This window comes from Mustela nigripes, chromosome 2 (genome assembly GCF_022355385.1).
Source record: "Mustela nigripes isolate SB6536 chromosome 2, MUSNIG.SB6536, whole genome shotgun sequence".
NCBI lineage: Eukaryota > Metazoa > Chordata > Mammalia > Carnivora > Mustelidae > Mustela > Mustela nigripes.
The window spans coordinates 218,847,562-218,875,425 of record NC_081558.1 but is presented as its reverse complement, the minus strand read 5'-3'; the positions used below and the strand labels follow the sequence as shown (position 1 = coordinate 218,875,425).

Genomic DNA, 27,864 nt, shown 5'->3' with positions numbered 1-27,864 from the left:
GGTCCTGACTCCTCCTCCAGGACTTACTGGGGACTCTCTGGGGCTTTGTCTTGTGGGGTCTGGGCAGCTCTCCCAGCCCCCGTGATCTGATGTGCTTCTGCTCTACAGCCCAGGGTGTCGGCCCCTCCCCCCTCCCCCTGCCTAGATGCTCCTTCCCCGGCTCCCCACACCTGGAGGGGGCTGTTGGCCTGTCCCCGGGCTGAGTCTGCTTGTCCGCACCCGCACCTGACCCCAGCGGTGTCCACGCTCCCTCCTGCTGGAGAGGGACATGTCAGCCTGGGGGGATTGTAACTCCTCACAAAGATGACCACGGGCAGAGGAGTGAAAACCTTTAATCGGAAAAGTCACGGACACGGATGCAGTGAGCAAAAACACAGGAAGGAGTAAAAATAAAACTAACATATAAAGAGGGTCTTCAGTAAAATGTAGGACCAATCACTCCCTCAGGGAAAAGAGCTTTGGGTTGTCATTTGTTTTGTTTTCTTTTGTTTTTTAAAAGAAAACAGAAAACACATCACCTTGTGCCCCCAGCCAGCCTCGGGGCCCAGGCCTCTGAGTAGATGGGGAGGGGGTTACACGGGTTAGCACCTTTGTTTTCAGGGTTCTCGGGGACACAGGGCTGAGGAGCCACCATTTTCTGCTCTTTGCTGGAGATGCTGGCCCGAGTTCATGCGCTCGCCCGAGCTCCACGGCCCGAGGAGGCGGAACCGAGGCCTGAGCCCTGAGCAGGGAGGAGGCGACTCAGCAGGGGTGAAGCGGGAGAAACCTCCACCCGGGCTTTCCAAAAACGAAGGGTCCCCGGTCTCCCGCGACTTTACTAGCAGACCCCAGTGCGTCGCGGAATGCTGACTAGAGGGGGGCGGGTTGTGAGAAAGATGAGGCAGGGCTCAGGCGACCCCCCAGGAAAGGCAGCGCGCTGCGGGGGTTCAGAGCCTGCAGAGGTCGGGGAATGTGACCACGGAGGGGATGGCCCGGGCTGGCGCGTCCCGGGGCCAGAGAGGGGGTCAGACACACGGTCCTTCCAAGCCTGTCCTTTCTGGAAACGTAGCTGTCGGGCTGGTGCGGACCGCGGGGGCCTCACTGCCGTTCCCGTGCGGGGCGCCCGGCGCTAGCCCTGCGCCACCTTTCTGGACACCGTCTGGTAGAAGACGCCACGCAGCAGGGCCTGGTAGCTGGGCACACGGAACAGGTGGCGCTCGCCGAAGGCCACGTCGTACTCGGCCGTCTTGCCCGTGACCAGGACGCGGACGTGCGGCTCGTTCACCTGGCGGCCCACCACCACCACGAAGATCTCGATGTCCGCCCGCTGGGCCTCCTGCACCGCCTTCTCGATGGCGGCCGCCGTGGCCCCCTGCGAGTTGCCGTCGGAGAAGAGCAGTAGCTTCTTCTTGGCGTCGCGGGACGAGGCCTCGCGGTAGAAGCGCGTCACGAAGCCCAGGGCGTCGTTGACGTCGGTGGCGTCATTGAAGAAGCTCATGGCGTCCACGGTGCCGGCCAGCACGGTGTAGTTCTGCAGGAGCTGCAGAGCCCCGCGGCCGGGCTGCTGCTGCCCGGGGCCGCTGTACTGCGCCACGGCCACGCGCACGTCGTGGGACGGGTCGGTCCGGCCCGCCGTCAGGAAGCGCTCGGCCAGCCGCTTGGCGAAGCGCTTGGTGGTGTCAAAGTTGTGGCTGCCCACGCTGGCCGAGCCGTCCAGCAGGATGGTGATGTCGGCCGGGGAGGAGAACGTGACTGCGGGATGGGCGCGGGTTAGGGCGCAGCCCCCCGCCCGCCTCCGGGAGCCCCCCCCACCCCGCACACCCCAGCTACGCACTCGGGCAGGTGTAGTCCGGACACTTCTTGTCTGTAAAATAGGAAAACCCAACATGAAGCTGTGACCTCACGGACAGCTGTCCTCTCCGCAGCCCGCCCGTAGGACGGCAGAGCCCCCGCGGGGCAGGCGCACGGGTGGCCCTCCCGGACGCCTGGCTGGCACCTCCTTGGCCCGTGGGCCCCACCAGGAGGGGGACACCCCCTACGCAAGGGTCAGCCTGAGGTATAATTGTGTGGTCCTCCCACCGACCCCGAGTGGGTCCCTCCTGATGGGGAAACAGAAGCTCGGGGAGGGCAAGTGTGGCCGGCGGGTCAGAGCCTGGGCCGCACTCTGTGGGCAACGCTGACCAGGGCCGACCACGCAGGCCAGTCGGACCCCAGCGGCTCTCTCTGGCTGTCGGCCCACCGCCCGCACCGCGGGCCCCGCTCTGTCGCCAGAAAGAGGCTAGAAGGACATGTTCTGAGCTGGGGACCGGGGAGTGGTCTCGGCTCCAAGGGCACCCAGCGCACAAGTGTGTGGCCGGACCGCAGGGGGTGTGAGCCCTCCCGGGACAAAGCAGCAGAAGCACAAGGGTCCCCCCTGCCGACACTGGGCCACGGCCTCCTCCAGCAAGAGCTTGGGGCCGCTGGTGGGGAGGGCCCGTACTACTGGCCGGGGCTGACCGGCTCCTGCGGCAGGAGGTCACGGTGGCCCCAACCACCTCCCAGCACAGGCACGGGGGAGGGTCCCTGTGCCGAGCCCACCTATACAGATCTGGGTGGTGATGTTCTTCAGGAAGCTGTCGTCCAGCAGCTCTGCGTAGTTCTCTTTGACCAACGAGATGCCCGGCCGGCCCTGGGGCAGGCCTTGGCAGGAGATGACGTTGAGCTGGTCGGATCCTGCGACGTAGCCGAACATGTCCTTGATGCCTACGGAGACCACCTGCAAGGGAGGGATGGTGTGGCCCCGGTGGGGACGGCGGCCTTCCGAGGGAGCAGGGGTGCGGGGGGCGGGGGGCGCGGGGCGCGGGGCAGGGGTATGCGGGGGCGCGAAGGCGGCCCCACCTGGATGTCGGGACCACAGAGCACGCTGAGCGGGGTGGTGTCCCTCTGGGTGTCCGAGCGGCCGTCCGTTATGACGAGCGCGATCCGGTTGTTGGTCGTGGACGGCAGCAGCTGGTTCCGCGTGTACTGCAGGGCCTCCCCCGTGAACGTGCCCCCCGCCAGCCACCGCAGCTTCTTGATGGCTCTGTGGGGCGGGCGCTCAGGGTCAGCGCAGGCAGGGCTCGGGGCGGGCACCCTCGGGGACCACAGGGGCGCGGACGGCCGGGCGCACGGCACTCACTCCTTGAGCTCCTGGAAGTTCCTGATGCCGGGGCTCCGCAGGTCCACGTGCTCCTGCATCCGGTTGTGGCTGTACTGCACCACGCCCGCTTGCGACTGGTTGGGCTCGAACTGCGAGCATCCCACGCCCCGGTCAGGGGTGGACGCGGGGCTCCCCGCAGCCCCCTCCACCCCGCATCGGCCCCGGCTCTCACGCTCCAGGGAGCGGGCAAACGCAGCCCCCGGGCCCGGCCCCCTCCCACCCGGGGTCCTTACCGGCTGCTCCCGGAGTGGCTCTGCCTCACCTTGACCAGCTCGTCCCTGCTCAGCCGGTCCAGGACCTTGATGATGAAGTCCTTGGCGATCTCGAAGTTCTGGAGGCCAATGCTCTCTGAGCTGTCCAGCACGAAGAGGATATCGATGGGGCCGCACTTGCACTCTGCGGGCAAGGACAGCGTCAGCCTGGGGGCCTCCCGGGGCCCCACGCAGCACGGCCACCCCCCCTGGAGCCAGAACCCTAGGACTTCTGGCTCGCCCAGGTCTGTGGCTGGCCATGCAGGTTCCTGGGACAAGGAGGGGGCCGGACTGCGCCCCAAGACCACGGTGCCCTGGGGGGACGTGAGGGCCAGCTGCTGCCCTCCCAGGTAAACCAGGTGGAGGGACCTAACCCACCACCCTCAGGTACCCCGGAGAACCGCGCTCACGACTCACCACAGCAAGCTGGGGAAAGAGGAGAAAGAAAGCATTATGTTCCGCGGAGACCCGCCACCTGCACGTCCTGGCAGGGCAAGCTGCCCTGCTGGGTGCCCCCACCACCCCCAGGGACTTCCTTGTGAGGGGGACACACTCCTGCCCCACTCGCCCTCCACCCATGGTTTAAAGGATCCCCCCGACCCGGCCCGTGAGTTCCAGAGGGAGGCGCCGGGGCTGGCAGGACCCAATTCTTTCCAACTAAGATACTTCTCCCAAGACGAGGGCTACTCACAGCACATCTTCATGATGATGTCCAAGATCTCGCATTCCTGCGGGGGAGAGACACGCACCAGGGGCTGAACAGGGCTGAACACCTTGCCCTGTACCACGATGGGGTTCACGCGCCAGGTGTCGGACACCCAGGACAGGGGCACCTGACGCGGTCACTGCTCCATGGACACCCACGTCCCTCCACGAGGATCATGGTGTCCCACCCCGTGGGATCCGGGGCCAGAGCGGCCAGCCCCCAAGGACGTTTACGGACACCCACTTACATCTGGCCCTGGCGGTCCCGTGTGTCCTGGGGGCCCCTGTCAGAGAAAGGAGCGGAGGAAGTTGGGAAGGGCGCGTAGCTCCCTGAACTGCAGGTCTGAGCAGGTCCCTGAGCGCCCAGCCCTCGCCGCCCAGCCCTGGGCTGACCCCACCTCCCCGTAGGAGCCGCAGAGCCTCTGCACACTCAGGGCTGCGGGACAGCCCCTGACTGCCCCGTGTTCTCTGACCGCCGGGGGCGCGGGTGGGCTGGGTATGGCCCTGCGTGGGGGTCCCCGGCACTCGCCATGGGATGAAGAGTTCCTTACAGTCTGGCTGTGCCTCACCCCTCAGGCACCCGCCCAGGGCTCTGCCGCGCTCTCTTCACATCTTAGCGGTGACCAGCTGCTCCCCCTTTTCCGAAGCCCCCACAACCCTCGACTCGGCCTGTTCCCTCCCCTCCTGTCAAAGGGCCAGCCTCTCCCAGAGACCCACTTCCCAGGTTCCTGCTCCGACTCCCCCGCAGCCTCAGAATCCCAGGGTGCCCTGCCCTGGCTGGCCACGCCCACTCACCTGGGGGCCTTCGGGGCCCCGGTACCCCTTTGCTCCTTTGACACCTGGGGGTGAGATGTCGTTGTTCTGGAAGGGAACGGCACCCTGTCACCACCGACAGCCACCACCGCCGGACCATCTGCCCCCGTCCGTCCACGGCCCCGGCGTTGGGTCCCTTTCCCCCAACCCCCCGCAGAGCCTTAGCGGCCCAGACGGCACACGGCCACCTCTCTGCACACCCCCCGGCAGCAGCAGCCCCTCCAGGTGGTTTCCCGGCATCCCTGGTGGGCTCTGCACTCACGTCCTCTCCAGGGTCTCCGGCTTCTCCCTCATCCCCCTTGAGGCCTGGGTAGCCTTTTGTGCCCTGCAGGGGACAGGGGAGCACACGGTAAGTGGGGTGGAGTCCCGGGGAGAGGGCATGTGTGTGTGGCTGGGACCCCGGCCCAGGGTTGGAGTGGGTTCCCTTTGGGGAAGCAGGCCCCTGGGGTGGGTGGTGACCAGAGACACCTCCCTTCTCAGGCACACTCCGCGGGCCAGGCGGCTGTCCCCAGGACCGGCACCCAGCGGTCCCTCTACGCCACCAGAGTTCTGCTTCCCATCGGCTCTAGGAACCGTGAGTCCCAGCACTGCACTTCCCTCTTGGAAGCCGAAGTTTGGAAAGGAAAAGATAAAGGAGACACCGTGTCCCCCGCGCAGAGACACCGAGGCCGGGTGGAGACACCGTGTCCCCCGCGCAGAGACACCGAGGCCGGGTGTGGGCCCGAGGATGCCCCCAGGCTCGGGGGTCAGTCCGCGGGAGCCCAGAGGGGAGGCCAGGCAGGGGCCCAGACTGAGTCACGTGTGGGAGGGGCCTGGGCGAGGATGCAGGTGTGTCGCACACGTGTGTGCGTGAACGCACTGGCAGCGCGATGGCGGGCGTGTACTCACGTTGATCCCAGGGGGACCCCTGCTGCCTGGATAGCCCTGCGGGGAAAGACAAGCCAGTCACACCAGGCTCCGGCCTGGCTGGGGGAGGGGCGCCCCACGGACCACCCCGGCCACCCCTTCCTCCTCCCACCCGTGGTCCTGGGCCCACCCCGGCTGGCCCAAAGGGGACCATGGGGCGGGAAGCGGGGGACTCACAGGGAATCCCGGGAAGCCCTCGGTGCCGTTTCCGGGAGGGCCATCTTCCCCCTGCGGAGGAGAGACCACGTCTGCCCCTGGGAATCGCCCAGGCTCCAGGGGGTGCCCGAGGGGCTTCACCAGCCCAGGAGACACCCCCTGCGTGGGACCGGCCTGCGTGTCCCCGGAGCGGAGCGGATGGGCCCATGCTCATGGTGACCCAGGGACCACAGCGGCCGAGAGGACAGCGGCCCGTGGAGAGCCTCCCCAGACCCTGCTGCTGGGACTCTGGGGTCCCACACGGAGACTCGCCCCGGCAGAGGCCCCGCCCCGGCCCCGAGCCCTTGGCACCGCCACTCACCCTCTCACCCATCAGCCCAGGGTCTCCAGGCGGTCCTGCGGGCCCTGGAGCTCCTCTGGAACCCTAAGGAGGGCAGGAGGAGGTTTGGGAAAAGTGAGTGAGCAACGCAGACGCAGAGGCCCCGCAGGTCTCTGAGGCAGGGGACGGGGAACGCAGATAAAGGAGCAGCGATGAGCCCCGCGGCGCTCCACGGGGCACCCGGCTCCGCGGGGGCTGGACCTCCGCCTAGTGACCCACCCGGGGTCGCCCCCGGGATGCCACAGTCCCCTCCCCTCTGGGCTGGAAGTTCCAGACAGGCCAGAGCTCCAAGAAGCAGAGGGACACTGCCTGGGTGTATGTGTGTGTGTGTGTAAGCACGCGTCCATCAAGGTTTGCAAAATCATAAAAGGTTTTAGAAAATGTTCATAATGAAAAAATTTTTTAAGAAAACTTTGTGAAGCCAAATTTATAAGGTGTAATGTGCAAATAAAATTAAGTTGGGAAGAAACAAGCTAGATTGTTATTATTTATGTCCAGGGGATCATATTTTAGATTTAAATTCTGGTTTTTTTCCTTCTGCATTTTCCAAGTTTCCTGAACGACACAGATACCACGAAATGCACTAAAGCATCTGTGTGCACCTAGGCCGGGTGGGGGGGCACTCACCTCGGGCCCTGGGGGCCCCTCGTCGCCTCGGTAACCTTTAGGTCCAGCGGGACCAGCCTCGCCCTGCAGAGGGAAACATGCCTGTGGTACTCCTCTCGGCCCCAGACCGGCCGCTCACCCAGACCCCCGCCAGCGGCTCAGCCTGGTCTACACCTGGAGGCCAGCTGCCTGCCTTTCTGGGTCCAGAGTCTCATGTCCCAAGCGTTTAGGGACATCCCCGGCCAGGCTTGAAGAAGGGCTGAGTGGACACCATGCGTGGAGCCTCCTGGCTACTCTGGACCCCGCGGCCAGCACCCTGGACTGAGGCCTGTCCCCCTGCCCCGTCCTCGGGCAGGTGCCTCCCAATGAGGCCTTCTTGGCTCGGTTCTCCCACAGACCCTGGCCTGTCCCAGTAACCAGTGGGCACCCAGAGGTGCCACTGTCCGGCTCTGCCGCCGCGACCACAGGGGAGTCCAGCTCCGGCCGGGGCTCTGGCGCCGGGCCTCAGGCCCTGGAATCACACACAACCTGGGACTGGGCTCGCCAGCCACGGGGACCCGCAGCCCCCGACTCAGTTCCTGGGGAGTGGCTCTGGGACCTGACAATGGGGCCGACTCTGGTTCCCGGGGCGGGGTGGCCTGGGGACATGACAGGAGGACACAGAGGCCCTCTGTGCCCTCAGCCAGGGCAGTGGAGGTGCGTCCCAGGCCCCAGGACACAGGGACAGAGGGCCGCTGCGCTCGGGACAGTTTCCGCAGCTGCCTCAGCAGCATCGGGGTGGAGGGAGGAAGCGCCTCCGGGAACACGGCCCGAGGGCCCCGCGGCTCCTGGCGGGCGGTGCCTGTCCCCACCGTAGGGACCAGACGAGGGAAGAGGCGAGGCCAGGACGCTGACCCTTCCTCCAGTTTCTGGATGGTTCCACTGCTGCTTCTTGGCATTTGGGAAAACCCATTTCCCAGAAACTTCCTCCCCGACCCCGTGGTGCGGAAGCCAACTGCCCTGAGGGACTGCAGGGGTTGGGAGGAACGGAGAGCCCCGGAGGCGGAAACAGTGCCGAGGCTGGGAAGTTGAGCGACCAGCATGGAGAAACCTGATCCCCAAGCTGCCTACGCGCCCACCCCTGGCGGAGGAACAAGCGGCCCGGCCGGAGGTCAGATGCAGACCCTCCCCAGCTGGACCACGGGCTGGAGGGACACAGGGCCTCCTCCCAGCAAGGCCAGGGGTCCCTCTTCCCCCGCAGCCTTCGGTAGTGTCCACTGACAGTGGCCCTGGAAACTGGAAACCCAAGAGTAAAGCCCAGTGGCAGCTCTGCCTCGCAGTGTTTTATGCCGTTAGTGTCTTGAACAACTTCCTGAATTGTGCTGCGGGGGAAGGACCAGATCACCGGGCGGCGGGATGGTCACCAGCTTGTCCTGGCGGCCGGATCACCGCTGGGGAGCTGGCGCGTGGGGAAGGCACGGGAGCCTGAGGATGTGGCGGGCGGCGGAAGCAGCCCCTCCTGGGACAGCTGGTGTCATGGCGGGGGAAGACAGCAGGCACAGGGATTCTGGGGAGACCCAGATAAGAGAAGCTAAAACCTGACGTTCGTGGCCTCGATCACCAGGAAAAGTCGCTCCTGCCATTAGCGATGTTGTGAACACAGGCTCAGCAGTCACAGAAGAGCTCAAGCCCGGTCAAGCCCACCTCACTTCTAGTCCTGGTAGAGCCTCCAAGTGAAACAGAAAGGAAGCAAAAAGAATACAACAGAAGAGGAGAAGGTACTTGGATCTTGTAAATGAGCGGGACGTCCTAAACGACAAGTCCCCAGGGCAGCCACGGGCAGACGGCAAACTTGGAAAAACGTCTGCACCGTGGGTTCGGGCCTCCCGCACATCCACGCGGAAAGACAGACTCGATGGAAAAGGAACGACTGAGGGGAGAACCAGAAGGAGGGACACTGCCTGAGGCCTGAGGGACCACGCTCAGCCTCCGCACAAACTCTGCGCGCCACGAGAGCACACGGCTTTCTCCTGAAGAGCGAAAACACACGGATGAAGTTCGATGATCTCTCCTGTCGGCAAAGGTGTGAACGCGGTGCCTGCTTCATGCTCTTGGGGGAATGCGAGGTGCGGCCAGATACAGTCGCGTTACCTGGGAGATACGCGCACGCGCTCCCGCAGCCCCTCCTGCACCTGTATCATCTGGCCGAGAAATTACGCTGTGAAGAGTTGATGTTCTGGATGTAGCCTTGGAAGTGTTTCAAGATGGTTGGATGAGGGAGGGAGAGAAGCCCCAGAACTTCGACACCGATTTTATCGGAGAGACATCCTCTGCCTTTACTGCCCGGAAGGGGGAGAAGCAGACACAGCCGGCGGCTGCGGGGCCCACGATCACACACGGCCACAGCCGGAGAACCGCTGGCTCCCAGGAGCCCAACTTGTAATTATGCGGGAGGACAGTCTCCCACTGAGCTGGTCTCGGAGCGGGTCTGGACGTGCTCCGCGCCTCCCACAGCCCGCACTGGAAGGGACCCAGGTGCCTTTTTAAGATCCCATCTTGACCCTTGGCAGCCCTATTATGGCTTCTTTCTTGTGTTTTAAATTCCTTTTTTGTTAAAATCCCAATTCCAAATTTCTCTCCATAAGAAAAGCCACCAAGAAGACTTGAAGCCACAAGCCAAATCCCAGCAGAGCCCGAGGCCTGGCCCGCTGAGCCGGCCCCTCTCCCATCCGCCACCCCGTTGGGAGCTCTCCACCCCCCTCTCCTGCCCACGAGGAGGTCCCCATCCCAGCTCAGAGGCCATCCCTTTCTGTCCGCCCGGAGACCCCGCCCTGCAGGCCAGGTGGCGGAGGAGGCTGGGGTGCCCGGCGAGTGGCCCCCATCAGAGCCGACGGAGAGGGTCTGGGTCAAACAGGGGGTTGCCCGACGGACACAGGGAGGACACATTCCATCCGGCCCCTTCCTGAGCTCTCTTGGGGGGTAGTCACCCCGGGGCCCTGGCCTGGGCGGCAGGAGAGCCTCGAGCTCCTCCTGTTGGGGGTTTCAGGGCTCAGGCACCTGGAACCGCGTGGCCCCCAGGCCTCCCCTCCCCTCTCCTGCCGCAGCACGGCCTCTGGAAAGTGTCCCATGCAAGACCGATGCTCGGACACCCCCAGTCTGGCTCCAGCGAGGGTCTCACACCCGGATTCCACACGCAGACCAAGCCTCTTACCCCCGATGCCTCCTGGAGGCTCAGACATGGTCTCCAGTGTGGGCTGGCCCTGCCCTGGCAGACCAGAGGCTGTCCCCAGAGGTCCGGGGTCCCCTGCTGTCTTCCTCCAGAGCCAGCTGGGCCAGGACAGAGGGCAGAGCTCGGAGGGCGGCCAGGGGTCCGCTCACTCAGCTTTGGTCCTGGCAGATGCCGGCCAGGTGACAGGGGCAGCCTCTGGCTGTCCCCCTCTGAACACAGAGTCTGTGGGCCAGGGGACTTGGCCACTCAGGCTGCCCCTCCCCCCAGGTGGCTGCTGACCCTGGGCAGCCCCTGCAGGAAGCCCCCCAGTCCGAAGTGGAGAGAGCCCTCCCTTAACTCCAGGAGCTGCCCTCAGCCTTCCTGCTGGCCTGATGGCACGGCCCGCCCACCCCCGACAGCTCCCTACCGGGTCTCCCGGGATGCCGACGGGGCCTTCTCGTCCCTGGTCTCCTTGGGGTCCAGCTTCGCCCTGGGGAGGGATGAGCCGGTGAGTGTGGAGGCCAGGAGAGGCCAAGCTGCCTGGGCGGCAGTGGGCACGGCCAGCTGGCCAGCTTGCCCCCAGCTCCCTGAGAAGTGTGCCGGGAAGCGGGGACGCGCCACTTCCCACAGGGGCCTGGCCTCGCCCCTGCTCCCAGGAAGTCAGCAGGCCAAGGGGGCAAGGCCAGGTGTGTGCAACGCCACCCGGAGACTAGCTAGGAGGCTGTGGGGTGGGGGCCAGCGCGCCTGCTGAGGCCTGGGGGTGCCCCTGACACTGGCTCCTCCAGCCAGCTTCTGGACTGGCCCGGGGACCAGAGCTGCTGGGGTGCTCCCTGGGGTGCAGCCTGGCCTGTGCTCCCATTTCCCGATCTCATCTCAGCAGGGTAGCTGGGGAGGGGCCGTGCTCCCCCTGACGTCCTGCCCCAAGCCCCGTGCTGGGGGCCGCGGGGCCCTGCGGGTGACTCTGAGGAGCTGGGACGGCGCAGAAGGCACGTCTCCCAGTGACCTTGGCCTCGGGCTGAGCCCACTCCCCATCGGGACAGGGGGACAGGTGCCCTTGGGAGGAGCAGCTTTGCCTGGGTGGTCACAGCAGGAGGGACCCCGGGACCTGCCCCCGGCAGCGGCAGCAACAAGGCCTGGTCCACACCCCACGTGTGGAAGACATTGTCCCTTCCCCGGGTCCAGAATGTTGGGGTGGCGCCTGTCACCCCCTCCTCTAACCAGGCCGGTGTGAGCTGCCCCGCGGCACCGCAAAACCTTCCAGTGGACCACGGGGCCAGAGAAAGCTCCGGAAGGAGGCAGGGGGTGCGGGCAGCAGCGATGCAAGGCGGCCGGGCCTTGGGGACCACGAGGTCCACGTTCCTAAGTCTCCGTCTCTTCCGGGTGCAGGAGGGGTCATTCCAGGGCCCGAGCGGCCTTTACGCGGCTGCTGGGACAGCGGCGAGTGTTTGGAAAATCACGTGTGCGATGTGCGATGGGGGAGGGGAGGCCAGTAAATCGCGCCGCGGGCCGGGCGGAGCAGCGACCTCGGGGACAGGCGGGCCGCGCCTGAACAGCCCGACAGGTGCTGCGCTCCGGGGCAAACGTGCTGTGTGTCCCCGTGTGATTGTGCGCGTGTTCGGGCACGCGAGAGAGCCTGTGCGTGTGGTTGTGCGTGTGTGATTGTGTGTGTGCGTGCAAGTGTGTGCACAATTGTGTGTGTGATTGTGTGAGTGTGGTTCGCCCGGACGCGCTGGTCCTGGTGAGGAGAGAACCCTGTGCTTCTCCTCTGCTCTCCTGCACTCTGCTCTGCTCATCTGGACCCACACCCTCCTCCTGGCCTCCCGCAGGCCCTGGAGACATCTGGGGCCAGGGGTTGGGGTTGGGGGTCCGGGCTGGGGGTCTGGGCTGGGGGCCCGAGCTGGGGGTCAGGTTTGGGGGTCGGGTCTGGGTGTCCCGGGCTGGGGGTCTGGGCTGGGGATTGGGGCTAGGGGCTGAGCACAGGAGCTGCCGCCCCTCGTGAACCAGGGTGATGGCCTTTGGGAAAACAGCCGGTGAGGGTGTGAGTCGCCTGAAATCTGGAGGACAAGGGGACCTGGTGGCACATGTCCTGTGAGGGGATGGCCTGACCCCCCGGTCCTCAGGCTCTGGCCCCCTCCTCAGCCTGATGAACAATGACTCACCGGGTCTCCCCGTGGGCCCCGCACACCGGGGGTCCCCCGTGGTCCTCTTTCCCCAGGGCCTCCCTGTGTGGAGAGAAGCAGAGGGAGGCTATGGCTCAGCTCAGACAGGCGTCGGGGGTAGGGGGTTCAGAGGCCCGGGCGTGGGCTGACCCCCCAGCAGGACACCCCACCCTTTCAGAGACTGAGGCCCCCCTGAGCTCAGATAGGAGTTGGGGGCCTCTGAGCCACCCTGGCCTCTTCATGGCGAGACCCAGGGCCCAGACGCCGCCCCGCCCACTCACCCTCTCGCCGGGGGCACCGTCCGGTCCCGGGTTTCCCTGGGATTAGGGGAGCAAGCAAGACTGGTCAGTCGGGGCTGGAAACTGCTCGGGGGCAGCTGGGAGCAGGAGACGGAACGGGGTGCTCACCTCGTCACCGGCCTCTCCCTTCTCTCCTGGGGGACCCGGCAGACCCGGCTCGCCCTGGGGGGAAGAGGATGGAACCGTCGGCCTCTGACCTCGCCCCGGGGCCCGGGGCTGCGGCTGCGCTGCTCCTGGTGGCCCCTGCCCCTCCCGGAGTGCTCACCTCGTCTCCGGGGGGACCGGTGTTCCCTGGCCTCCCGGGCTCCCCGTCAGCTCCAGGGGCACCCTGGAAAGATCCGAAAGGTCAGCGGGCGGGACCCTGCCCCCGGCCTCCTCACCCCGACTTCAGGCCGCCCTCCCGGGACTCCACCGTGAGTGGACGGGCTCCACGCCGTGCGGACGGGGGCCCCGGGCCCGTCTGAGCTCCGCGACACGGGGCGGCCCTCCCCACCCCACCCCTGCCTGCCCCGGGGAGGGCACCTGAGGAGGCGGGGCTGCCCGACCCGTGTCACTCACCTTCTCTCCTTTCCGTCCGAAGGCACCCGGGTCGCCCTTGGGCCCCGGGGGTCCTTGAGCGCCCTGGTGAGAAATTGGAGGGGGTCAGTCCTCGGCCTTCGACAAGCAGCCCTCGGGTTGGACATGGATACGCCGGACGCCGGGGCGCTGGGGCTGCACGCGGTGCGGCCCCCCGGGACTTCTTAGAGCGTCCAGAGAAGAGGGGAGACCCGGTCGCTCCTGAGAACTGGGTCCCGAAACGTCAGCGACAGAATGCGACTTACGTCAAACCCAGGCGAGCCCTTGCAGCCCGGCAGGCCGGGGTACCCCGTCTCCCCCTGGAAGAGGAAGGCGGATGAGCCGTCAGGACTCTCGCTCTGGCGCACCCACCCCCTCCCAGGGAAGCCCCGCCGGGATGCTGGTCTGAACTTGACCGGGAGGCGTGGGGTCCACTGGGGCCTGGCGCTGGGTGAGGACTGTCCCCCGCCTCCCGGCCGGCGGGCTCACCTTCATGCCGTCCACACCATCGATGCCTCGCTTGCCCTTTTCGCCCTGCAAGGTGCAAAGACCGAGGTCCACAAAGGCCGGACGGCACCCCCAGGGCAGAAGACACGCCCTCAGGGCAGAAGACGCGTCCCCCAGGGCAGAAGACGCGCCCCCAGGGCAGAAGACGCGCCCCCAGGGCAGAAGACGCGTCCCCAGGGCAGAAGAAGGCGCGTCCCCGCCCCCACTCACCTTGTAACCCTTGGCTCCCCTGGATCCCTGCAGAGTCGAGGAGAGAGAGTGAGGGTCGGTGGCCCCCCAGCGGGAGGCAGGTTCCCTGGAAACTGGCCAGGGGCCTCTTCCCAGGGAGGCAGAGGAGGGCGGGCAGGACAGACCCCCCACCAGCTCATGGAGGTTTGGACACGCGGGCGATGGGCCGGGGGGTCTCCCATCGCGGGGGCGGGGCTCTGTGCCCCGAGGGACGCGACCTGCAGGCCTTACTCACCTTCTCCCCCCGGCTCCCTTTTTCTCCCTACAGAGCAGACAGAGGAGAGAGGGGGTGTCACTGGTGTCCTGGGGCCCAGGGCCCTGGGACGAGCCCAGAAGTGTCTGGGCCCCGGAAGGGCCGACCACTCTGAAGGGAGGCGGAGACACACCTTCATGCCCTGGTAGCCGATGGGTCCGAGGTCCCCGGGCCTTCCCTGGACGCAGAGGAGGGCGCCTGTTAGACACCTGTGGGGGCAGAGGAAGCCCCCGCCCGGTCTCCCGTGCCCCCCACTCTGCTCAGGCCTGGCCAGCCAGAGAGCGGGCGGGCTGGTCACTGCCCGAGCCCCAGAGAGCAGCCCTGACGTGAAGGCTTCACCTCCCACACCTGGGGTTCTCCTCGGGGGGGAGGGGAGGGGGAGGTCACGGGCCCTGGGGGTGGCAGGGGGAGGGGAAGGTCTAGGACACCCCCCGGAGGAGGAGCAGGGGAGGGGGAGGTCACGGCCCCCAGGAGGAGGGGGGTGGTCTGTGGGGAGACAGCCTCGGGCTGACCCCCACCTGCCCCGCTGAGAGCCGGGCCGGAGTGCAGTCTGGGCGGATTGGGCGGGGAGGGGTGGCTGTGCTTGTGCGTGCGTCCTCTGCCCTCAGTGCCCTTGGGGCCGTGAGCTCTGAGGGTGAGGCCGCAGGACGGCGGTGCGCAGGAACCAGCCCTCCGACAGAAGCTTCCATCGAACCCAGCTCCCTCCCTCCTCAGGCTTCTCCGCAGCCCAGCCCAAGGTCAAGTGCTTAACACTCACGGGGTCTCCGGCTTCTCCTTTCTCTCCGGGAAGACCTGGCTTCCCACGTTCTCCCTGGAACACAGAGCAGGTCAAGGCTGGGGGACAATTTCTGTTCATCTCCGATCACCTGGCAGAAAGACCCTGACCTGCTCCCAAGAGAAGGGTTAACGAGCTAGTCCGTGGACCTGCAGAGTCCTTAGGGCACTTGGGCTCCTTCCCCGTCACTAGGGCTGGCCACGGGGTCTGCGAGGTCCGGAGCACTGCCCTCCCCCCGCCCGCAACCCAGCAGGCCCCGCGCTGGCCAGCCTGGCCCCTACACCTTTCCCCGCAGCACCCGCTTCTGCTGCATGTGGAGCTCCCAGGCCGGGGAGGTGGCCGGGCTCGGCTCCTGGGGCAGTGCTCACGCGGCTTCGTGGCCGTGGACTCTAATATTTTTAGGACTAGCCAGAAACCTGCACCTGGCCACGCTGTATGTGTTGGCCACTGAGGTGGACTTCCTGGGTGAGCCACACCTGGTCTTGGGCATCCCCCTCCCCAGGGAACGTGCTTCAGGGAACAATGGAGCCTCCGGTCAGACTCCGCCCCCCACACCAGCCCTGGGCCACAGCATCAGCCCCAGGGTCCCCTGTGCAGGGACTCTCTCCCCACGGTGGGGGCACCTGCTCAGCGAGGGGCACCTTCCCTCTCCCTACAGCTGGTGTGGGCGGACGCTCTGTGGGGCATTAGGACAGCTGCCTGGGGTCCCACTGCGCCCCTAACACCAGGGCTTTCATGCCGCAGGGACATTTGTCCAGCGCCGTACTGCACTCTTCTCTCCCTCCAGGGACGGGCGTAGCCACTCACCTCGTACCCAGGGTCCCCCCGTGGCCCAGGAGGCCCTCTGGCCGGCTGGAAGACAGAGAGAAAGGTCAGCCTGCGCTTGCATCCGGGGTGAGCCCAGAGGGGGTCGGGACCCCCCACTCACCTGGCATTCGAAGGAGCAGCACTGCCGGAGGAAGGACAGAGGACACATTAGGAAGCGGGGCTCCGCCGAGGGCCCTGGACACCCGCCTGCTCCCGGACGGGGGGCACCCACGGAGGAAGGGGCTGGTGAGGCCCTGGGTGGGGAGGGGAGTGGGTCATGGGGAAGGGGTGGAGGGGACGGGCGGGGGGCGGGAAGGGCGCTCCTACCACTTGTTCCACATTGTTTTTCTGCAAAGTGAGGAGGAAACGTGGAGTTAATTTGCGTTCAGAGCCACGGGGTCTCCCAGCCCCCAGGAGGCGCGAGGGCAGAGGCGGCTCACGATCATGTCCGTGATGGTGTCGATGGTCTGGGCGATGACCTCCTCCGCGCCCCTGTTCTGCCCCCAGTCGGCCGCCGTGAAGTTCCGGCGGTACGTGTGGTCCGTGGCGATGATGCTCAGGCGAGGCTCCTGGCGTGGACGAGGGGTGAGGCCGGCGACAGCGGGGACCCTGGCCCCCCCGTCTCTGCGGCCCCCCCGCCTGCACCTCAGGGCCCGCCAGGCCGCGCCCGGTGCCCAGCCCAGAGAGGGCGCGGGGATGGGGGCGCCTACCAGGTGGTCGGGCGTGATGGCCACGGAGAAGACTTTGACGCCCAGGTGCTTGGCCTCATTCACGGCATCCTCCAGGCCTCCACACGGCTCCTTGTAGCCCTCCAGGGGGTGCCCGTCGGTGACCACGACCAGATACTTGTTCTCCTTCAGGTGGGAGCCCCTGCGGGGTGAGCGGCGGTAAGGCCCCCGCAGCCTTGGCCCCTCCAGCCCTGCTGACCCTGACAGCTCAGGGCACCCCGCGGACAGAGCTGGGACCCCCAGGACTGGAGGGGAGGAGCTGGAGGCCAGCGGCCCTGCAGGGAGACCCGGACCCAAACGCAGCTCTCGGCGGGCGGCTGGCTGTCACGCTGGGCAGTCTGTCCCCGCCCGTCGAGTGCCGTAAAGGGGGAAATAAAGCTCTGTGGGATGACGATTCTCTAGCACACTCTCTGGGAGATGCACATCTGACCAGGGCAGGGGCCTGACCAGGCTCCCTGACCAGGGGATCTGCGACCACAGGTAACGGGAGGGGCCGGCTGAAGAGGGGCCGTGGCAGCGGAGGCTGTGGCGGAGGGGACTGTGGCTGGGCCGAGCTACCGCCGGAGCAGCTGGAGCACTCTGGGTCCTGTAGGCCCCTCTGCTTTCAGTGGTTGCGGAGACAGGACAGCTCAAGGGGGGCAGCGGGATGCGGACGGACCCTTGGCAGCCACCAGCACGGCGCCCTGGTCACAAGGACGGTTCCCAGGGCGACCGCCAGTGGCCCCAGGGTGGCAGAGCAGCCTCTGAGGGACGCACTGGGGACGCCGGGGACCCGGGAGCTGCGTGCGGACGCAGGACACCCACCCCACGAGCAGCTCCTCCAGCCCCTTCTTGATGGCGCAGTCCGTGTAGGTGCCCTTGCCGAAGTACTTGACCGCGTCCACTCTGGCCTTGAGGGCGTCGCGGTCGCTGGGCATGGGCCGGAGGGGGCTGATGATCTCCACCTCGTCGCTGTAGTGCAGGGCGCCCGCGTTCCACACCAGGTTGCGGTCGCACCGGTAGTACCTGAGACCGCGGGCCGAGTGAGAGTGCAGCCCCGCGGGCCGGCTCCCCGCCCCCGCGCCCCAACGGTGCCTCCAGGCCCCTCCCCCGCTGCCCATGTGTGTCTGTCCCCGGGCACCGGGGCCACCATTTCGCAGGAGGACACCCTGCCCAGCCCCGTCACACCCCAACAGGGAGGGGTGGGAAGCACAGGCTGCACTTCCTGGGCCGCTGCCCTGGGGACCCCACGTGACCCATGGAGGGGGCGAGGGGGGCGGGAGGGCCACCCTAGCCCTGACCTCCCGGTGGGGAGCTGTGGGACCCTCCAGGGACAGGACCACAGGCGAGGGGCGGGGGCCAGGGCAGGGCGAGGTCGGCTCGAGGTCAGCTCTAAGTGGGACCCTCTGAGTGGCTGTCCTTCCCTGTCCCTGTGCACCCTCGCCAGAGGCTTCCGGGGTTTCCCCGGCTGGGCACAGGTGCCCACCCCCTGCTCAGCCGCAGGCGTGACCAAGGCCCCCACCGTGCGGCTAACGGGGTCGGCAGCAGGAAGAGCTGACCCCATTTCACAGGTGGGGAAACTGAGTCCTCAGAAATTGAGTCACGAGCCTAAAGGCACCTTTGGGGAGGGGGCGGTGGGCCTCAGGAGCCCCGGCATTTTGGCTGAGTTCAAGGTTTCGGGCCACATGCCCCACACTGGGCAGCCCCCATCCTCTGTCCTTGAAACCCCCTCAAGGTAGGTGGGCGGCTGGGGGCCCTGGTCCCCGAGTCAGAGGGTGGACAGGGACCAGGTGGGACAGGGCCAGGCCCTGCACAGGGGAGTGGGGGAGGAGCCTGGTTCTGACCTTGACCCCACCCCCCACGTGGACGTGTCTAATTGCAGCCTCACCCAGTGCTCTAGGACCCACCCCCTGAGTGGGGGGAGGGAGGGAGTGAAGCCGGCAGGCCCTCTGGGCCCCTCGGACCAGGGCTTGAGAACACCAGGGTGTTGGTCAGGACACAGGCTCTGACCGTCTGAGGTCAGTGTCCAGGAGGTGGCGAGGGCACAGGGAGGAGCCGCAGAGCCTCCCACCAGCTCCTGAAACCCACTCAGCTGGGGAGCAGGGAGACACGTCTGGGTCCCAGGACCCCCGACGGCAGCAGTGTCCCCAGGCCCCCGGTTGACAGGAGGACTGGTGCCGCCCTGCCGTCCGCTCCTTCCCAGACTCGGCCCTTTTCTGGCCCATCGGAGCCACTGCGGACGCAGCAGCCTCATTCACCCCGGCTGTCCCCTGGGAAGGGGGCTGGGCTCCGCCTGCCGACCACCACCCTCCCCAAGAGGCTCCTGGATGCCCGGGCCCCCCAGACCTGTCTTTCAGGTTGTCAATGAAGCGCTTGGTGAAGGACTTGACCTTGTCCACTAGGGCTCCGTAGGGCTTCAGCCTCAAGGCCACGCTCTCGGAGGTGTCCAGCACAAAGAAGAGGTCCACAGGGCAGTCTGGCCAAACAAGGGGTCGGAGGCCTGAGGCTCAGGCCCCACAGCCTCCTGGGCTCAGGAGGCCACCTCCCCCAGGTGCTGGCCCAGCGAGGGGGCTGGGTGACCGTGAGAGCCCCCACACGCGTTCTGGGAAGCCCGCCCGGCTGGGGGGACAGCCGTCAACTCCCGGAGGCCAGGGAGCCCCACTGTGGCGGCAGGACCAGGCCGTGCACTCTGCACTGTCCCTCTCGGCACGGAAAGGACCCAGGGCACGATGCCGCCTGGACAAGGTGTGAGAGTGCCGGCCGGGGAGGAGTCAGAGGGAAGGAGCCCCCAGAGCAAGTAGGCCAGGCCCGGAGGGTGTCACCCCCCATCCCCCATCACTGGCCGGCCTGACACCCCACGAAGGGGTAAGCTTGAGGGGCCGGGCCCCGCTGCAGGCCACGCTGGCGAATTTCACGACCCCCAGGCCGGCCGCGGCCCTCCCGTCCGGGGGAAGGGTGGGGTCGGGTCCCGGCGCAGAAGCGGAGCCAGAGGTGCTGGGAGTCACTCACCCTGGAAGGCCACGGCCCTGGCGTTGCCTGGGACGTCCTGGGCGGCCGCCCAGCAGGCCTGCAGCAGCAGGGGGAGCAGAGCGCGGGCTGGCTTCATGTCACCGTGCCGGAGTCACCATCGAGCGAGGGCAGGGGTCCGGGTGGGCCGCCGAGGACCGGAGGGTTGGAGAGGAGGACTGCCTGTGCTCTCCAGCCGGCGGAGTCCCAGCCCCGGAGGGCGGGCCGGAGGGCGGCGCGGAGGAGGGGCTGGGGCGGGGGCGGCGCGGTGGGCGGGGGTCTCCCGGGAGTGAGTCACCGGCAGCCGCGCTCACTCTGGGGCCGCTGTGACAGGGCGCCGGCTGTGCCTGGGCTTCTTCCCGCTCTGGGGGACGCTGGTGGGCTCCCCACGCAGCGAGTGTAGGGTGCCCGACGGAGACCATGCGGGCCGGACGGTCCCCTGGGACCAGACGGCTCCTGCTGGGAGCCCACAGCGCGGTCAGATTTCCCAGGTGCTGCCCCTGTAAACACGGCTCCTCAGGTCGGTCGACACACACTGGGAAAAGACATTTCGGTTACACTTGGGGAAAGCGAGTCAACTCCTGTGTCGTGGAACGTTTAGCACGGTTGTGTGTCCCTGTCCTGTGTTCTTACAATCAAGCCAGCGAGAGGAAAGAGTCAAGTATTGAAATCATCAGGAAAACACATTTGCAGAACTACGCATTTCAGGAAAAAACCTATAGAAGCAAACCGAACCGTTCAAGCCCGTGTTGTTTGAGTCAGTTGTGTGTCTGGGTGAACACACACACGCACACTACATGGAGAGAGGCCCCGAGTGTGGGGACGGTGTGAAGGCCCCCGAGGTGGGGTGGGCTCCAGATGTGGCCAGAGCCCCCCCCCCCGAAGTTTCCAGAAGAGCCAGAGCTGCCGACACTTGTCTGACACCAGCGTGAATGTTTTGTAGCGTAAAGACATACCCAAGTTGAATGACCAAAATAAAGAAACTTCTGAGAAATCCTTCAGAAATCACACTTCTCAGCGATGGTTCCAGGATTTCTACCCGTGTCTCCCCCGCAGCTTCCCGCCGGGGTTTCCGTGCGCTCACCGGGTGAGGGGCTCCAGCCGCCTCCGACTTCACCCCACCTGCGCTCCTGCGTGGGGCCTTGGCTCTGGGCTTTGGCTTTGGGTTCAGACCCGGGAGGTCAGCGCCCCATGGGAGCCTGTCCGCTGGCTGCCTCCTCCTGCCAGAGCTGCTGGGTCTGCAGAGTCCCCGCGGGTTTGGGGGACGTAGGAAGGTGCTCTGCAAGTCACTGAGGACAGGGACACGCCCAGCCAGCCCTGGCACCCACTTGTGACCCACCAGAGCCCGAGTGGCACGGGTGACCAGCTAAGCCGTGGGGTCTGCAGCCCGGCGGGTCATAACCCGCCCCTGCGGATGGCGGTGCCTGTGCTCACGGAGGACTGAGCTGCCCGCGGTGGGGCCGGGACCACGCGCGTCTGCCTGGCGGGAGGCTCGGGCGCTGCTGTGCACAAGCGCTCGCAGATGGTGTCTTGAGAAATGGTGGTTTTCCTCTTACGAGGAAGATATGGGAAAAATCACAAGATGAGAAAAGCATCATCTTGTTTCAGGGCCCAGAGGTATGAGGAGCTAATGCTTTTGTGTCTTTCAACATTGTTTACAGTTTTTAGTTAAATTCCAGGTAGTTAACATGACATCAGCGTCAGGTGAGGAATTGACCTCAGCCCTGCTCGGGGGTGGGGGGCACTGCACCCCGAGCTGAGCCTGGCTGCCATCCCGCGTGTTTCCTGAGCCTGGGGTGAGGCTGGTTCCCTCTCCCCTATCCGCAGCTTCTCTCTCTAGGAGCGCTGCACGGTCCTCCTGGGACGGGGGCCTCTGCAGCCTCCAGCCCCGACACACAGGCCACGGAGAATCAGGGTTCAGGCGGCGCCACACCCCTGCTCCGGAGCCTGGCTCCTGCCACTTGACCGCGCGAACTGTGGCCTTGGGGTCCGTGTGCAGGGGGAGTGTGGGTGGGGCGCAGGCGTGCGGGGCTCCGCGGCTCTGTCCCGGCTCCGGCTGAGGTGGGTGTCCCCTTCCTGTCCCCTCTGTGCCTCTGGGGCCTTACGGATGCCCTCCGTGGTCCCAGAGCCAGCCTGGGGGCCTGGGTCTTCACCTTGGGGCTGCCGGCCAGGCACGGTACACCGGGACCCAGAGGGGGAGCCCCGTGGGGACAGCACACCCAGAATCCAACGGACGAGGGCCTGCATGGCCCCAGAGCAGCTGCGGGGAGATGGGTCAGGCGCGTGACCCCAGCGTGCAGCGGTTCCCAGGGAAACGGGCCGGAGGCCCCAGGGGTCCCGGCCGGGGACGGGCTGCAGAGCCCTGGGGGTGGGTGGCAGCGTGACAGGTCTGAAACCACACTGGCCGGCCTGGCAGGGGGTGGGTCTCCAGGGGACGGCAGTCGGGCCCGGGGCCTGCAGGAGGGCGCGCCAGCCACACAGCAGCCGCCCGTGCCCTGGGCTCTGGCCCCCACGCTGGGCGGCGGCCCAGGGACGCAGGCGCTCACCCACCCCAGGGGGCCCACAGACGGGAGGGGGCGCATCCAGAGGCACCTGAGGACAGGGCCCCAGAGCAGGGCTCTGTTCCAATGGCCTCCAGCGTGTGTAAGTGTCAGAGAACATGAGTGTGAGAGTGTGAGACAGTATGAGTGTGTGGCATGTGTGTGAGTGTGTGCGAACGTGTGCTCCATGTCCCCACGAGTGTCCCCGCACCCTGGAGGCCAGCCCCTGAGGCGCGGGGCAGGGACCCTGGACCCCGGGCAGGAGGCCCCCAGGAGACCCCGCAAATCCCCTGCGTTTCTCTCCGCGCCTTCCTCCCCGCCCGTGTCCCTGTGACTCTCGGTGTCAGGAGAGGCAAGTTCCGGGAAAGGGACAGTCCCCCACGGCTCCGCTGTCGGGTCTTTAAACCTGTAACCGTGGGTAGAAGACGGAAGGACAGAACATCCTGACGGAAACCGCCTTTGCCACAACCGGGAGCAGCCGGCAGCCAAGGGGGACTTTGGTGCCCGAGCAGCTGATTAAGGGGGGCTGCAGGCCGAGTCCTTGAGGACGGGGGTCCCCCGGTTCCCCACCCTCCCCCCACTCCACGGAGCAACCGCACCCCTCACACCACCTCCTGACCCAGCCTGGGAGCAGGGCCTTCGCCCTCCACTGGCTTCCTGTTCCCTCCGCCCGGGGGTCTCGCGAGGCACAGGGGGTGGACGGCCTCTTGCCGGACCCCCAGCCACAGTCAGGGCCCGAGCTGAGCCTACACCCCAGGGCATGTCCACCCCCTGCCCCACTCCCCCCAACCCACGGGAACCTCAGCCAGGGGCACGGTCAGGCATCCTCCCCCAGCCCCAGGTCGGGGTCCCACAGGCCCTGGGTCCAGCCCAAGAAGGACAGCAGGCGAGTGAGCAGGGGACCTCAGGAAGGGGGTGGCAGGGACATCTCCGGGGCTAGGAGGTGAGGACCAAGCAGAGGGGAGGGGCTCCCACCAGACCCCTGGCTCTGGTCACCAGGTCAGTGTCCCTGAGGGGTGCCCCTCGGAGGGGTGGTGCCCCAGCAGGATGTGGGCAGGAGTCAGGCAGCAGGACACCTGCGGGCCACACGGAGATGACGAGATGACGGATGATGGGTGACAGCGTGTCGGTGGTGGGGTGCCGGCTGGTGTTTCCAGAACGGTCCCTCCTCCCCAGGGGCGTGGGGGACAGAAAGCTGCTTTCATTTGTAAACACCGAGGACCCAGCTCTCTTAGCATCTGCCCAACAAAGACCGACTTGATTCCTTTTTAACCCTCAACTATCCAGTGAATTTTCCTCCCAGTCCGAGACATGACTCACCAGGGAAAGTAACATTTTCCAGGGGTGACACATGCAGCGTGTGGACGTTGCAGCTGGTGGGGGTCAGCCTGGCCCAGGCCCCCGCCCCTCGGTGGGCACGCGCCCTGAGCGGGGACTCCGGCCGGGGCTCCTACCCCAGCCTTCAGCGTGGCCGAGCTGCATCCTTGTCCCAGGGGAGCCGAGTCCTGGCAGCTCCGCCGTGAGGGGCCCCCGCGCTGCCAGCTCCGGGCTCCAGGCACTGCGGACAGGGCGTCCCGTCTCCCGGCCCCCCTCTGCCAACAGCAGATCGAGCCAGTGGGACGGGCAGTCACGGGAGGCCAGGGCGGGCCGTCACGGGGGCCGTCCCTGGTCCCTGCACCAGGGGCACCTCTGGGCTAACCGGTCACAGCCAGGTGGCTGCCAGGGAGGAGGAGCGGGGTGAGCAGGTCTGAGTCACAGGTCCTGCAGGCGAGTCCCTCCGGTGATGATTCAGGGCCCAACCTCTGAAGGGCGCCGTCGAGGCCCCGCGGGCAAGGCCCCCCTCCAGCCGCGCACCCGCCCGTGAGCTGGGAGACGCCGCGGGAGAGTGAGGCCGAGCAGGCACCTCCAGCCCCGGACGGAGCCAGCGGCCCGGCAAGGCGGTGCCCACGTCAGTGAGCAGGAGCCGGGACCATCCTGGAAGAGCCGCGTCTAAGCCGTCTACGATGCAGGTTAACGCGCCCTACACACTCGTTTGCAAAAATTACACCGAACTGCGTGGGTTTTGGAGTGAAACGTGGAAACACCCCAAAGACCCCACAATACGCGCAGCAGCCCCTGGGCCCCGCCACAGGGCAAAGAGGCACTGGAGGGCGGCTTGGCGAGCGCGCGGGGACGCTCCGTCTCGCTCAGAGGGCGCGCGGAGTCTGTCCATGCAGAGCCACCTGGCTCCTTCCGGAAGAGTCGCTGGACCCCGACCGGGTTCTGGGGGAGAGTAGGACCGGGCCAGCCCGTCCGTCCCCGTCAGGGAGCTGTGCTCACGGCCTCCTCTGTGTTCCCTCGAGTCGTGGCCGCATGTGCGCGGGACGCCGGACGCCTCCTAGCCGGGCCTGTCGCCGCACCCGCGCCCCAAAGCTGGGGCCGCACAGCTGCACCTGGAGACGCGGGGGTCCATGTGGCCCACCTCCCACGGGGGGCCACGAACCCCGGCCCCCTTCAGTCTTGTCCGGTGGCCTGAGAGCTGACACAGTCAGAACCAGACCCGGAGGCTCCAGCTGTGGGCGCCGCCATTTGAAAGAAACACAGAAAGAGAAGCAGAAGGGGTGGGGGCGCGTCTAGACGACACTGCCTGTGACGGTCGCCCCAGGAGGGTCCGGGGAGGGTCCGGGACGGTGGACAACCTGGCATGAAGGCGCCTGGCTCGCCTGCATTGTCAGGTCCCTCGGGGGTCCCGGAGTCCTGGGGAAGCTCCCCCGTCTGCGCCTCCCCTGGGTCAGGGGGACAGATGGTTCTTGGGGCGACGGTAGGCGCCACGGCTCTCTCCAGCCGCCACACCTTTTGTGTCACAAAATTTCCAGCATCCTGGTGGGCTCGTGTCTTTAGGGAGGGGACCCCCACCCATCCGAGGGGGCTGGGGCGGGTGCGGGCACGAGGACTCCGTGGAGGACGGGCCAAGGTTGGCGGGGCTCGCCGGGCCCCCGGATGCGTCTGGCAGGCCCCGGGACACGGCTAGAAGACGTGGGGGGCTAAGGGACCCTGCAGAGAAGCCAGCAGGCACATGTGGGGGGACCACTGGTGCGCAGTGTGTGGGGTGGGGGGCAGATGTGGGGCCCTGAGCCCGAGGCTGGCGCAGGGCACGCAGGGCACGTCTCCAAGGCACAGCTGGCCTCCCCGACCTCCGGCAGGGCCCCCAGCCCCAGCGGCCCAGACTCGGGGACTCCAGCTGTGGGGCTGCACGGGTTAATCTTTTTCCACTTACCTCATGCTGGCCTCGGCTTCCATGGAAAAAAGCAGAGCATCTGGCAATGATATTTCTCTAACGGCTGTCGGAGCCGCGTGGGAGAAGGCTGGCTGCTTTCCCCAGGACCCAGGGCAGATGTGGGGAGGACCCCTGGGGGAGGGGGCTTCCCAGGCAGCGGCGACAGCCCGGGGCCGCCCACCTCCAGGCCCCTGGGCCCATCCGCCGGGTCCCCACGGCCAGGCCAGCGGGGGAGGCCAGAGATTCCTGCAGATGCGAGTCATTTCCTGCGCTGCTGACCCTCGTGTGGGGGCCTCGGGCTGGCCCCTCTGCCGGTGGGGGTGGGGGGACCCTGGGGCGAGTTAGGGTCACCTGTGAGACCTGCGCCTCTGGGGGCCTGAGCCCCCTGGCCCCTCGCCTCCAAGGCTCCTCCGCTCCTTCTGCCCTGACCTTGTAAGGACAGGGCTCCCCCTCTCTCCCGCTGGGTCGGGCCTGGGGCCCCTGCCCCACTGGGCCGGCGTCCTCAGCAGGGGTGGGCGGAAGGAGCTCGTGCAGGGGCTTCTCCCTCCTCTGTCTCCTCGAGGGTGGAGGCTGAAGGGGGCTCGGTGCTGGGGGCAGGAGGCCTTCACCCCACACGGGCCTCTACGGCCGTGACGAGAGGCTTGTCAAGGAGCTGCCTTGCCCCCCCCAGATCATGCAGCAGCTCTGATGAGGTCCCATGAGCAGGGAAGGGGGCCGGGACCCCTCGCAGACCAGCAGCCCCCCCCCCCCGCCGCGCCCTGATGGTTCCCGCAGCCCACAGGACCCGCCCCCCCCCCCGACACTCTCCAGGAACCACTATCGCACAGCCGCTCGGACCCTCTGTCTCTCTGCCTGACTGCAGCAGGGGACACCTGCCGCAGGGACCCCAGGGCGCGTCCCCCTGGCCGAGGCCCCTGCGCCTCCTGGGAGAATGTCTGGTGTTCTCAGGGGCACGGCTGGAGCCGGCCAGGCTCATCCCCTCGAAGCCTGAAGGAGGTGCTTGGGAGGGGTCTGCCGCTGCTCCACGGAAGAGGGTCCCTTCCAGGGGCTGAAGCTCAGAGTTCCTGGTCGCTACTGGCATCTCTATGGGCCTCGGGGTTGTGCGGCCGGAGGGGAATGGGGTCATGCTGTCTGGGCCGCCTTCTGGTCCCAGGGTTCAGCAAGGAGCCGAAGGGTCTCCGTGGATGCTGGGCTGACCCGTGTCCTCCACGCACATGACAGCCAGCTTGTAAGGTCCTGACTGTTACTTCAGAGCAGGGCGAGGCGTCATATAACGTGGGACACTTGCTCCTTCCAGCAGACCCGGAGCTGCAGGATGCCCCTGGGGACCCTGGGGTCAGGACACAAGCTGCTCCTCCCATCTGTTCACAGGCCACAGGCCAGGCGCCCAGCCGGGGTCCCAGCTCCAGATGCCAGCCCAGGGTCGGAGGCCGTCCAGCAGGGGAAGGAGGTCGGGGGTCAGGACAGCAGGGCTTTGATGTGTGTGGGACCCGGGCCCCCAGCTAGATGCAGTCCCTGCCCCTGGGGACCCCGAGGGAGTCCGTCTAGCCTGGGTACCTCCTCTCCTTCCCTAATATCCCTGGACACAGCACCAGAAATGAGGGCGCCGCATTTTGGGCAGGGGCGAGTGTGGAGGGCCAGGGGCGCCCCCTGCTGTCCATTGGGGGCAGCCCGGGACCCCGTCAACACCCCATCAGCCCAGAAGATAGGGAGAGGCTTGACCCTCGAGGCTCCGGGGTCCCCAGCGGTGCAGCACCGCTGGTTCACACCTCGCCCTGAGCCCGACCAGCCCCACCACACCCGGAGCCCTGCTCGCTCCTCGCCACGGGACTGAACGGAAGCACCTGGTGCGCGAAGCTGCACCCAGCGCCCAGCACCCCGGGGGCCCTGGACGCGTTTGGTGACTAGGGTCACAGCTCAGGAGGGCGGGACGGGGCTTCTGTGAGGGGCTGGCGGTCAGATGGCCCATCGCGGTCACCACTGAGGGGTGAGGGGACGGAGCCCTCACTCTGCGGCATCACAGGTGGGACAGAGACTTCCAGCGGGTCCGTGATGCGTCCAGGCCAAGCACAGGGCCTCTCCTCCCAGCCGGCCCCAAGCCCCTGGCCAGGGCAAGGCAGCGGGGGGAGACCAGAGCCGTCCCCAGTCCCCCGGTGCGTCTGCGGAAGTCCTCGGCCAGCTGTGATGCTGTCGGGGGTCGGGGGCACCTCGGGAGGGGCTTCGTGCCTGCGGCGGAGCTCTGAGGACCGGGTGCGCGGGAGGGACTAGAGAAAGGGGCCCCCTCCACTCCCCCACGTGAGGAGCCTGTGAGAAGTTTTCGACCTGAAGGCCCCCCAGTGGTTTGCAAGGGCAGCCCGGCCGGACTAAGACACGGTGACAACCCGTGGACGGCAGCAGCTTCTCTTCACGAGGGTTGTAGAAGCCGCCGCGCCGTTGCTGGAGGCCCCGGCTGGGGGACGAGACGAGCAGGCCACGGGCGAGGGAGCTCCGGCTCCTGCACCCGCTCCGTAAGGCACCTGTGGGTGAGCCTGGAAAGGTGGGACAGCTCCGGGCCTCAGTTTGCCCGGCTGTGGAATGGGTGGGGCGAGCCGTTGGGGCGAGCCGTCACGAAA

The 27,864-nt window shown here is 67.0% G+C and overlaps 1 protein-coding gene across 1 annotated transcript; it reads right to left on the bottom strand.

The window, feature by feature from the left end:
• Positions 1-316: 316 nt before the first annotated feature.
• On the bottom strand, positions 317-19,687 carry COL6A1 (collagen type VI alpha 1 chain). Its single transcript, XM_059392546.1, has 35 exons — positions 19,460-19,687; positions 18,797-18,926; positions 17,276-17,476; positions 16,454-16,613; positions 16,184-16,312; positions 16,071-16,091; positions 15,865-15,885; positions 15,744-15,788; positions 14,919-14,972; positions 14,295-14,339; positions 14,144-14,170; positions 13,891-13,917; positions 13,663-13,707; positions 13,440-13,493; positions 13,177-13,239; positions 12,884-12,946; positions 12,727-12,780; positions 12,601-12,636; positions 12,320-12,382; positions 10,588-10,650; positions 6,995-7,057; positions 6,350-6,412; positions 6,010-6,060; positions 5,815-5,850; positions 5,189-5,251; positions 4,909-4,974; positions 4,362-4,397; positions 4,100-4,136; positions 3,826-3,834; positions 3,420-3,553; positions 3,137-3,246; positions 2,857-3,040; positions 2,557-2,734; positions 1,814-1,843; positions 317-1,731 (listed from the first exon to the last, which is right to left on the bottom strand). The coding sequence occupies exons 1-35, from the start codon at positions 19,554-19,556 to the stop codon at positions 1,109-1,111; spliced, it is 3,081 nt and encodes a 1,026-aa protein (XP_059248529.1). The 5' UTR covers positions 19,557-19,687; the 3' UTR covers positions 317-1,108.
• Positions 19,688-27,864: the final 8,177 nt, after the last annotated feature.

Bases quoted from the DNA above. Each gene is read 5' to 3' on its own strand.
- COL6A1 (XM_059392546.1), bottom strand. From the start codon at position 19,556: ATGAAGCCAGCCCGCGCTCTGCTCCCCCTGCTGCTGCAGGCCTGCTGG. The intron at 10,651-12,319 runs GTGAGTCATTGT...ATCCCTCCCCAG, and splicing joins GGGGCCCACGGGGAGACCCG to GGCGAAGCTGGACCCCAAGG. The intron at 4,137-4,361 runs GTAAGTGGGTGT...TCTCCCCCGCAG, and splicing joins CGGGACCGCCAGGGCCAGAT to GAATGCGAGATCTTGGACAT.